Source organism: Hibiscus syriacus, unplaced genomic scaffold (assembly GCF_006381635.1).
Source record: "Hibiscus syriacus cultivar Baekdansim isolate YM2019G1 unplaced genomic scaffold, ASM638163v2 tig00002919_pilon, whole genome shotgun sequence".
NCBI classification, from domain to species: domain Eukaryota; kingdom Viridiplantae; phylum Streptophyta; class Magnoliopsida; order Malvales; family Malvaceae; genus Hibiscus; species Hibiscus syriacus.
Genome location: NW_024061957.1, coordinates 1,634,968 through 1,646,451, shown reverse-complemented (window position 1 = coordinate 1,646,451; position 11,484 = coordinate 1,634,968). Strand labels below are relative to the sequence as shown.

Genomic DNA, 11,484 nt, shown 5'->3' with positions numbered 1-11,484 from the left:
ATAATCTTCAAATATATTTTTTAATAACGGTAACTGGATTTCATTAATAAAAATGATGGAAGTGATCAAAATTATAATATACTCAAACATAGAGAGAAAAATAAAGGTAACAATCACCAAAAAACTCATACATAAAAAGAAAAATATTAAACCCAAAGATCCGAAGAAAAAACGAAACATTTCATTGAAAATGACGTTTAACGCCAAAAAACCTAGTAACATTCATAAAAAAATTATATGTATCGAGGTGATTTACGAAGTGATAAAAAGTAGTGAGCAAATCAAATAATTTGACAGACTGCTTTACTGTATAATTCTGATTATATTGACAAACAACTTTTTACCATAGATAAGACCTAATAATACGTAATCACCGACAAACAAATTGGAAAACGTACTAACACCAAAATGATTGCAGATATATGAGGAAAACGTACAAAAAATCATAAGAAACATGTAACATAAAACATAAAAAAAATACATGATAAAATATCAAAGAAAAGTGTGTCGCAGTGATAGATATTCTTATTTAAAAATTAAAAAAAACACATAAAATAAAGGAAAATAATATGAAAAAAATAAAGGAAATAATATGAAAAAAATAAGAAAAACAATAACAATCGACAATCAAAATTAAGATCGGTGTCGTTACCGGTTAAACAAAAATCAAAGAGAAAGAAGAAGACAATATAAAGATATCGAGAGAAAACTTACGTTGACATTATATTAATATATGTAATAAGATTATTTTTTATATCATATAAAACATATAGAAATTAATATTATATATATTATAAAGTTATTAAATGAGTTAAACTTGAGCGATAAAGGTTAAATTTAAATTGTATTTTAAATTGGTCTATTTTTTATTTAAATATTCATTAAATCTATTATTCTTTAATCTAATTTTTTTTAAATTTTAGATTGACCTTCGAGTTTGTGCAAGTAGCTCGAGATTTGTATCTCTTTAGATTAGATCCTATATTATTTGTTATTTTAGACCAAAGTCGTTTGAGATTGAGGTTCGAGGTTTTAACTTGAATTATTCTAAATTTAAATAATTTAGAATTAGAGTTTCTTATTATTTCAAATTATTTTTCTAGATCATTCTATTAATTTCAGATCATGTGATTACATAGAATATAAATTCAAAATTTTTATTAGAGTTTTCAGGTCAAAATTGATGTAGTTATGTGATTCATGCCAGGTAGCTTGAACGGGTTCTGGTGAAAGGGTCGATAGATTGGACTGAAAGGGCTTAGCCTTACCTGTAAAATTCGGAACAAGATGGGCCACCGTCTTCAGAATCGATAACCGGGCCGAATCCATTCCATCAACGGTCAAACGACAACTTCATATCTTTCGGCGAATCTACCAATGGTACTGCATTTTGTAAGGACACAACAGCCCAAAGACTTGTAAAAGCAGGACATTTTGTCAGTGAGCTGACAAATTCTAACCTCCCTTCTAAAAACCTTTTCTCAACAAGCCGACGCGGGCTCGCAGCTTCACCTCGTAATCTCCAAATAAAATCGAGAACGGATCCTTTGCTTCGTCGGCGAATATGTCTGCTTCCTTCCGTTTCTCTTCTTCCTTATCACCGTTACAGTCTCGGGATTTCCCCAAAATGCGTTTTTTCAATCCTCGGATTGTCGTGCCTAATCCCATACCATTTTTAAAGCAAACGAAGACCTCGCATTCTAGGGTTGTTTTGCCGGAAAACGTGAAAGTCGCGGCTTCTGAGCTGCCGGTGACAGCGGGGAAGCCGGTAGATATGGCGGGGTCTGGAGGATTACAAGTGGACCTGGTGACGGAAACGGATTTGAAGGAGAACGGGTTCAGGAGCACACGAAGGACGAAGATCGTATGTACCATCGGGCCCCGCACGTGTGAATTTGAAGAGATCGAGGCTCTAGCCGTGGGAGGAATGAACGTGGCTCGTGTCAATATGTGCCACGGCACCCGCCAGTGGCACAGAGACGTAATCCGGCGGGTGAGGCAGTTAAACGAAGATAAAGGGTTCGCCGTGGCGGTTATGATGGACACTGAAGGTAGCGAGATCCACATGGATGATCTAAACGGTGCCGAATCTGCCAAAGCAGAGGTAATTAATTATTGTCTTAAGGTAGTTTAATTAATAGTTAATTGTGATTGCTAAACTTAATGGTTTTTTGCAGGACGGTGAGATGTGGACGTTTACTGTGCTGACATTTGATCCTTCATCGTGCCCAGAGCGTACCATTACGGTTAACTACGATGGTTTTGCTGAAGGTAATTTTTTTATAAGCTTTTTCAATTGAATTAACCAATAACCATCTTCCAAGATGTGCTATATTTAGTTTAGTTACACAAAAAAACGGACAGCTTTAAGTTTTTGATCAGTTCAAGTATTGAACAGAACTGAAGCTTTGTCCTTTTGCGTTTTGGGATAACTTTAGCAGGGGATTATCTGGTACTTAATCTGGTTTAAATTTAGCTTATTATGATTTTGAGAGATTAAATTTGTACAAGGACACTATCAATGAACGACCAGAGCTTAGTTAAAGATGAATCACAACCCACGTTGTGCTTTCTGTCACTTTCATTCCATACACCTTTGATGGGAATGAAAGAGCTATGACTGCCAATTTGACGATATTGTAACTTCTTTTAGATCCATAATCATCTGGACTTACCGATCTAACTATTTTGATTTTCCACCATGAGTTATCTTTTCCATGCAACCTTTAGTTTCATTGCTTCTGCAGCTCAAACTCGCCACAGTTTTGTTTATTTTATGAAGAATTAAGGTGTAATACATTGATTTTTATCGTACATGGTAGATGTAAAGTTTGGTGATGAGCTTCTTGTTGATGGAGGAATGGTGAGGTTTTTGGTGACCGAGAAGATTGGTCCAGATGTGATCTGCCAGTGTACAGATCCCGGTCTGTTATTACCTCGTGCTAATCTTACTCTTTGGAGAAATGGGAGCCTTGTTCAGGAGCGCAATGCAATGCTTCCTACTATATCTTCAAAGGTGTGGTACCTTTCAAACAGTCAAGCCGTTGCCTTCATGCATTCACGAAGCTTTTTACTAAGCGCTATACATTTTGATTCTTACTTTCTACCGGAAAAATTGAAAGTAATTTGTATATGTTTTTCAAACATTTATGATGCTTGCAGGATTGGCTGGATATTGATTTTGGAATTGCCGAGGGTGTTGATTTTATTGCAGTGTCTTTTGTGAAGTCTGCTGAAGTGATTAAGACTTTAAAGAGCTATATCACTGCTCGATCACCGGGAAGGTAAGCATATATAACATTTTATTGCTTTAAATTTAACCTGTAACCCAAATTTGAGAAACTTGTATCATTTCGGTGATGATTCACATGTAAAAATGTACATCAGTGTCCAAAAAAAATTTTATTACTAAATTCAAAATGCACTCTCATATTTCTTTTTCTTTTAACTTCTAACTAAACTATTCTACACGATTTTTTTTTTGGTAAATTTTAAGGGCTAATTTTGAAACTTCTATGTAGATGTAAGAAGTTCTTATGGTTCAATTTTGCAGCCAAATTGGTGTCATTGCCAAGATAGAGAGTATTGATTCTCTGAAAAACTTGGAAGAGATTATCAAGGCATCAGATGGAGCTATGGTGGCCAGGGGAGATCTAGGTGCACAGATACCAATAGAACAGGTCCCGTCGGTTCAAAAGAGGGTTGTTCAATTGTGCAGGAAGCTGAATAAGCCTGTCATTGTTGCCTCCCAGCTGCTTGAATCCATGATCGAATATCCCATACCTACCAGAGCAGAAGTTGCCGATGTTTCTGAAGCTGTACGGCAGCAGGCAGATGCTCTAATGCTTTCCAGTGAATCAGCCATGGGTCAATTCCCTGAGAAGGCATTAGCTGTGCTAAGATGTGTCAGTTTGAGAATTGAGAAGTGGCGACGGGAGGAGAAGCACTTGGATGCCACAGATCCCTCAATTGTGTCATTTTCCACCCCACCTAGCATTTCTGAGGAGATATGTAGTACAGCTTCGCAAATGGGTAAGCAATTTTCTTTTTATTAAACTCGTCTGCTGAATTGAATGTGATTTAAAATGGTTCATAATTCTCTATTAACAAGTGATGCACATGCTTAAGTCAAAAAATAGAAGTTCGCATAAACTCATCAAAGTAATTTAAAAAAAAATCAACTCTTTTTTATGCTCCACCCAGCCCCTGTAGTATTTTATGTTACCGTGTGATGATTATATCCATTACAGTCTTTAACAGCAGTAATATAGTTCTAGCTGCCCTAAATGTTGAAGAAATTTTCAGTGGTTTTGTCGATGTGTTACATGACACTTTCTCCCTTTTGATAACAAGATGTTTTTCTCTTTTTCTCAACTTTCAGCTAACAAACTCAAAGCAGATGCCATCTTTGTATACACAAAAACTGGACAGACAGCATCTCTTCTTTCCCGCAATCGGCCCGATTGTCCAATCTTTGCATTTACACCCTCAACTTCCATCAGAAGGTGCCTGAACCTGCAGTGGGGTTTGATACCTTTCCGTCTTGATTTCTCAGATGACGTGGAGACCAATCTTTACAGGACCTTCTCATTGCTTAAAGCAAGGGAAATGATCAACTCGGGTGACCTTATCATTGTCGTCTCTGATGTTTTGCAATCCATTCAAGCAATAAAGGTTCCCTAGAATTGGAATGTGCACTTAGTTAAGTGTTTTGTTTGCAGTGTTCCTAAAATAGGATGATTGGATTAGTTCGTAAGGTTAGGATTTGATTGAAGTCTGGTCATTAGGGATTGCTCATGTACCGTCAGAAGGAACCTTCCACAACCCCAGGCTCATTCTTTTTCAGCACATATATTTCCGAGTCCAGTGTGCTTGCACACCTTAAGAGATCTCTTCAAGCGTCTGCAATTTGATTTTGTTCTTCTGTTTCTTGCATAAAATTTTGCACAATACGGTTTTATTTTTGAAAGTGGATTTAGCTTGTCATTGTTTGTAGAAGGAAAGACGGCACCAGAGAACATCGTGTATTGTTTTCCCCCTTTTTGATATTGAATTTTGAACACTCTGGTAAATATTTACCTGGTCAGTCCTTGAATCCATATATGTAAGAAAGATGAAGGGTTCAACCAAAGGCTTTAAGCATCCACGGATATGATAGAGCAGGAAGCAGAGCGTTGCTGTAAAGTTGTCATTGATGTACTTAAAACGTATTTTTTTTACTTACAGACTTGTATACAAATCATATACTATATAAAACAACTTTAAAACATATAAATATTAGGGTAAACTATGTGTTTGGTCACCAACCTATTCCCGCGATTTTGTTTTGGTCACTCATCTTTTTTTTTAACTCGTATCTAAATTAATTTTTTAGTTTTGTTTTAGTCATCTATCGTTAAGAAATACACAAAATTGTTAAAATGATGATATGTTAGCATCATTGTTAATTTTGTAATAGTGGTTGATTAAAACGTAATATCAAATATGATTTTTTTGAAGAAAAAAATATTTGGATATTCAAAACAAAACTTTATGAATAGGTAGATGATAAAAATAGGTAGTTAATTTTAAATTTTTTAAATTAACTAAATATAGACTAATATAAGCATGGTGTAAATCCAAATATCAGACATACCGACTAAAAGAATCAAACAACATATTTCAACAGACAGGAGATCAGGTGAAGGGAGTAGCGTTTGTCTTCTCCATTCTCATGAAACGATGGGTTGGATCAGAAAATAATGTAATGGGGAAAACGAGGCTAATCCAAAGAGTATGATGAGAGTATCGGGTGATTGTGATATTGTTTTCCTTTTAAAAAAGAAAAGAGAAAAGGCGAATGGGGCATCTTTTCCGTCGACGGCAATAAACGCGTACAAGTGCAGTGCCTATGAACTGAAATAAATGTGCCAAAAAGAGGCAAAGAATCCTACGTTTGTTGGATTAAAAGTAGACAAGATGTGCTGGAATTTCAAGGCGATTCATCATTTTATCACTTTCTCGTTTTAAGAAAAAGCCGAAATACCAGATTTAATGGGGGGGAAAGGAATAACATAGAAAGGCTAATGAACAAGTCTGAAAGTGTGGGTAATCAATGGAATTCAGATTTTCTTAACCATCCCTTCATTTTCTTCTCAATTGGGACCCCTAATCAACTCTGTCACTCAGTGTTATCATAATTAATTCATCGACAAAATATCTAAATTACTAGTAAAATTAATAAATTTATATATAATTAAATAAATTGAGTTCATTGATTAACATCATATGTAATGAAGTGATGGGTTTAAGCAATTACATCTACAAGATGTGTGTTATCAATGATTAAAAAAGATTATAAATATATATTATCATATAACCACATTAAATTATCAAAAGAAATGGCATTTATCGATGGAAAATGTTTGGTTTAATATAAATCTATTTCCTTAACTTATTCAACGATAAATATAATCATATAAATATTTTTTTAAAATATTAATTAATATATATATATATATAATAAATACCCATAATACATAAAAGAATTTGCTGACTATTTTTTATAAAAAAAAAAATCTAACTAATCCTTCAACTCCTTGGTGCCAGCCCATGTACCTAATATACCAGGGCCCAGCAAACACTGGATCATTACCTCAATATCATTTCAAATTTCATAGCAAATTGGTATATATTTTTTTCCTTTTATTTTTATTTAAAATTAATGTTTTGTCTCTATCGTGATTGATCCAAATAGCTTTTAACGAAAAAAATATTTCTAAAATAATAATAAAATTACTGAAAATATAATAATAATAATCATAATAACAATAATACACAGGTACTTGAAACAAAATAAAAAAAATCATATTAAAAGTAATATTATATCAAACCTAAAGAAAATCATAATAGACTTTGCTTCGGACTTAAGAAATCCTCCGCCAAACAGTATCTCTATTCATTTTTGCACTCCACACCCACTAACTCACCTTCTGTTGATAAATTTCGATCAACTTATTATTACTTAGCTGTTCATTTGATGCGACAATATTATCTTGCCATTTCTACTATGCCATGTTAATTTGGAGTTTATACTTTTTTTTATTTTGATGATATCTAAGATTAAATTGTTTTTAGTTTAACTATATATAATATTACCATAAATTTTATTCTACATTGTCTATTTATCTTAATTATAAACTTTAAACTTCAAAATTTTACCTTAAGATTATAAATATTAAATCTCAGAATATAAACTCTAACATATATATATTTAAATTCAGTCTATATATATGTATAGAAGATTTATAATGTTAATAATGATTATAATAACAATATTTACTTATCATATTCGTGCAAATTGGGTTTGTGTTTTTTTTTTGTTGAATAAAGGTGAATGGACCTCTTAGTTGCCCGTTTTATCAGCTAAAATCAACTCCTCAGCTTCCTTAGGGTAGTTTTGCAGAAAATTAATATCCTCCGGATGATTCCACATTTGCTTGGAGATGAAATCTGCAACGCGGTTGGCCACCCTTGGTAAGTTCTCAATCTCCACTTCAAATTGGTTTTGTGTTTTATTTGTTATATTTATTCAATTACGTACTTTACAATAAATACAGGCGTGCTAAAATAATAAATTTATAAATATGTTGTATTTTGTGCACTTAATGAATTTATCATATGCATATCATTATTATAAATTTGTTACTACACTATAAATTTAATTATTATATGTATATCGTTTAAATATATAGTTAATTAAAATGATATTAATAAAAAGTGATATTAATATCGTGAAAAATCTCATATCTAAATATCAATTCATGTGAAAAGTTAGTCAAAAATTGATTTAAAAAGGTTTTATATTGTAATATGATATATTTATTAGTTATCCAATAAAATGATTTTATTTATAATATCGACATAGATTTGTTTAAGTTTTCTTAAAAACTTTAGATTCTAAAATCTAAAACTAAATAAAAAATATTTTTGAAAGAAAAATCTTCACTTCGTATATTGTTTACTTTATTATATTTTCATATTTTATTAATGCGGAGTGATACGATATATTATTTGTGTAAAGTCTTTTAATCATTTAATTTTAAACGTTCATATATTTAAATATATATGATGTTCACTGGTGGATATTTAGGGGCCAAGGGCCCATTATTATTTTTAATAATTAATTAATATTAAAAAATATTTTTAATAAAATAAATAAATAAAAATTTATTCGACTCCCATCAATTACAAAGTATATTTATGTAAAGTAAATAATTTTAAACTCCGTCTTAATAAATTTCTGATTTCAACCCTTATGATTCTTAAACTCGATAACTTCAATAATAATAATAATAATAATAATAAATTTTTAATCACTGATATACTTTTAAAATTAAAAATAATTTATATATCTTTTACTTGGCGAATAAATGGAATTTATGTAGAAATATCTAGAATTCATGTATAACTGTACTAGAGTCTATAATTATGAGAAACGTCTATGGGTAGGATGGTCATTTCGGCAAAAAGTGTGGTAAAGTGGTAAAATGGGAAGGGTAAATAACTGCAAAGTGGATGAGTACAAGAGGTTCCACAAAACAACGACTGTTTCTTCCTTTAGTTCAAAAATGGGTTAGTAGATGGGGGTGTTAAAGTAAAACAGAAGACTCTATGGGGGCTAAAAAGGGAAAAGCAGTGGAAGAGTAAAAGCGGCTAATGTAGGTCGTTTAGTTAAGGCACGTGGCACTATTACGACAGGGACGTTATGTTCTTCTATCACTACGCTTTGATGTGATTCAATTCGGCCACGTGTCGCCTGACTGGTTTTTTAGAAACCGTTGGATTAATTCAATCCCGAAAGCACGAGACGAATCTCCCCCTTCATTTTCAATTTATTTTAAATAAAAGAACGTAAGAAAATAAAAGAGGATCCCGTTACTTTTTAATATAATACAAAATGGAAATTTTTACGAATTATAATTTTGATTCATTAATAAATACGACATATAATTTATATTTTGAAATTAAATTTAAAAATTTTATTCTTTTAATTTTTTAATAAAATAAAAAATATTAAACAAAATACAAAAAATAATCTTATAAAATATGATATTAAACTATAAAACTGTAACTAAAACTATAATTAAAGATAATATTTAACTAGCGATATAATACAGAAGAATAATAAAAATATCACTTTTACCATAATATTAAAAAATAAACAATACTAAAAAGTAAATTATTGGTTAACTTTAAATCAATTATTATATTAAAATCGAGTTGATGTTTGGTTCGGATCAAATTTAACAAAACTAAGTTTAAATTAATTTCAATTTAGAGTATATTAGGTATGACCTTATATTGATTTATCTGAATTTAAACAATTTTTAGTTCAACTTGATTTATTTCTGTTTCAAATAAAATTTAAATCATCATATGCGAATAAATATTAAATTTTCATTCAACTTAATTAATTTGAGTAATTATAATAGAATCAAATTTGTCATATATAATAAATGCAAGAAATGACGAAATGGGCCTTGTACCCAGTACTTTGGACCCAAAACCATTTAAATATCCGCAATACGCTCATCCTGCCGCTCCAAACAAGGGCAGGAATCTCCACCTTAAAAACAAATTTATTTTTTTCTTCTTTCTAATAATTAATAATATCAATACAAATTATAAAAAGAAAAAGAAAAATGACAGCAACAGCAAAGTGTCGTAATTTGAAGAGTTGATAAAATTACTTTGACGTGTGACAAATGGCGTTAGGAAATGGACAGGTCACCTGTCCCCAATCCATACGATTGACGCTGTATATTTGAGACGTTAGGTAAAACAGAAAATCCCATGAAGTAATAATTTCCTATATTTTTAACCAAATATTAAAATCAGATAAAAAAAACCATGACCTAATCAATTTTAGGTAAAATATATTTGAGGTCCCTAAATTATATTCAAATGGTTACTATAATCACTAAACTATCAAATGTTATAAAATAATCATTAAATTTATCTAACTGTTATAAAATGATCACTGTGACATTGCAAAACAATGGTTAAATTCATCAAACTTTATGATGTAAAAATGTTGCAATAATCATTTTATAACAATTCGATAATTCTAGTGAATATTATACAACTTTTGAAATTTTAATAACAAAATATACATTTTAAGCATAGTTTGGGGACTCTTGTGTACTTTACTTATTTTTTCTATTAAACACAAATAAATATAAACGGTTGTTATTGTTTATTTTTATTCTTTAACATTTTAATTCAGTTACAAGGTAACATACATGTGTAATTTTAAATTTAAATAAATTCACGCCCAATTACAATAAGTGACTTAGATTTGAACCACTTAGGGAAATATGTACTATTTATCGATGGAAACACTATTTTGGTTCTTACTATTTTGTTTACTATTAGTTTTTTTATATATATTTTTAACGTGATTATAATATATTATATATTAAAATATGTTTGAAATTAAGTCTTCATAAATAGTTTCTAAGGCAAAATATAACATCTACATTTGAATTTGATAGATATTTAAGTATAGGCGTAGAAAGAGAAAAACAAGATTGCATATATGAAGCAAGAGTCACCTGAACAGAGCAACGTAGGTCCCAAGAAATAAGGTTGTCGTTTGGTGATGATACCATGATATCTCTTTGCATCAACCATTCAATTTTCCTGTGACTTCAGTTCTGACATCCGTCCGTTTTTCCTTTACAATACAAGCTGTTATTTTCCTTCTTTGCCCAGAACCTGACACGCGGCTAAATTATGAAAATAATATTTTTTTTAAACTTTTTTTTTAAATGATACAGAACAAATATTTAATTTTCAAAATACATTTATTTTTATCGTATAAAGCGAAAATTCATCTTTGTGATAATGTCTTTTTAAAGACTTTTTCCTCAAAAAGATGTATTTATTTATGTGACAGGCTATCTGAATTGTTTTCCAATGTTATATTATTAAAGACCTATCATTTTTAAAAGATGTTACTAAGTAAAAGAAGAAGGAAAATAAAGAAAAAAGGAGGACGAGAGGGGGTTGTGGGGAGCGACCGGCTTAGGGGAGGGAGGTGAAGGGAGTAAGGGGATGGGTGAGAGGGGGCTGACGGGAAAGGGAGTTAGAATGGAGGGAAAGAGGAGGAGGTGGGCTGGGTGGACGGCTGAACGAGAGAGGATACAAAATGATAACAAATTCACGCGTATCTCATAAACTAGTAATATAAAATTGTTTTTGTCAAATAATAAAAGAATATTAGTCAAAGGGCAATCAAGAAATTTCCGACTGGCACCTTATCTTAAAACTACTATACGTGGCATGCTGTAACTCATTCTAATGAACCGAACCGGGTTCACTATTTGACACGCTCCCTCAAATCAACGGGTTCAATCTTCCGCCACGTAGGATTTTAACGTGACCGTAAAAAATTGGTCAGCGATCATAACCGGCCCTTTATAATGCCCTCCACTGCCAATC

At 31.4% G+C, this 11,484-nt stretch overlaps 1 protein-coding gene across 1 annotated transcript; it reads left to right on the top strand.

Moving 5' to 3' along the window:
- Nucleotides 1-1,432: 1,432 nt before the first annotated feature.
- On the top strand, nt 1,433-5,060 carry LOC120165852 (pyruvate kinase isozyme A, chloroplastic-like). Its single transcript, XM_039175292.1, has 6 exons — nt 1,433-2,104; nt 2,178-2,271; nt 2,823-3,016; nt 3,163-3,284; nt 3,554-4,032; nt 4,382-5,060. Exons 1-6 carry the CDS (start codon nt 1,565-1,567, stop codon nt 4,681-4,683), a joined length of 1,731 nt encoding a protein of 576 aa, XP_039031223.1. The 5' UTR covers nt 1,433-1,564; the 3' UTR covers nt 4,684-5,060.
- The last annotated feature ends 6,424 nt before the right edge of the window (nt 5,061-11,484 follow it).

What these genes read in the sequence shown, in the direction of transcription:
- LOC120165852 (XM_039175292.1), top strand. Translation starts at nt 1,565, where the DNA reads ATGTCTGCTTCCTTCCGTTTCTCTTCTTCCTTATCACCGTTACAGTCT. An exon ending in CCGAATCTGCCAAAGCAGAG is followed by an intron (nt 2,105 to 2,177) that starts GTAATTAATTAT and finishes GGTTTTTTGCAG; the next exon opens with GACGGTGAGATGTGGACGTT. An exon ending in TAGTACAGCTTCGCAAATGG is followed by an intron (nt 4,033 to 4,381) that starts GTAAGCAATTTT and finishes CTCAACTTTCAG; the next exon opens with CTAACAAACTCAAAGCAGAT.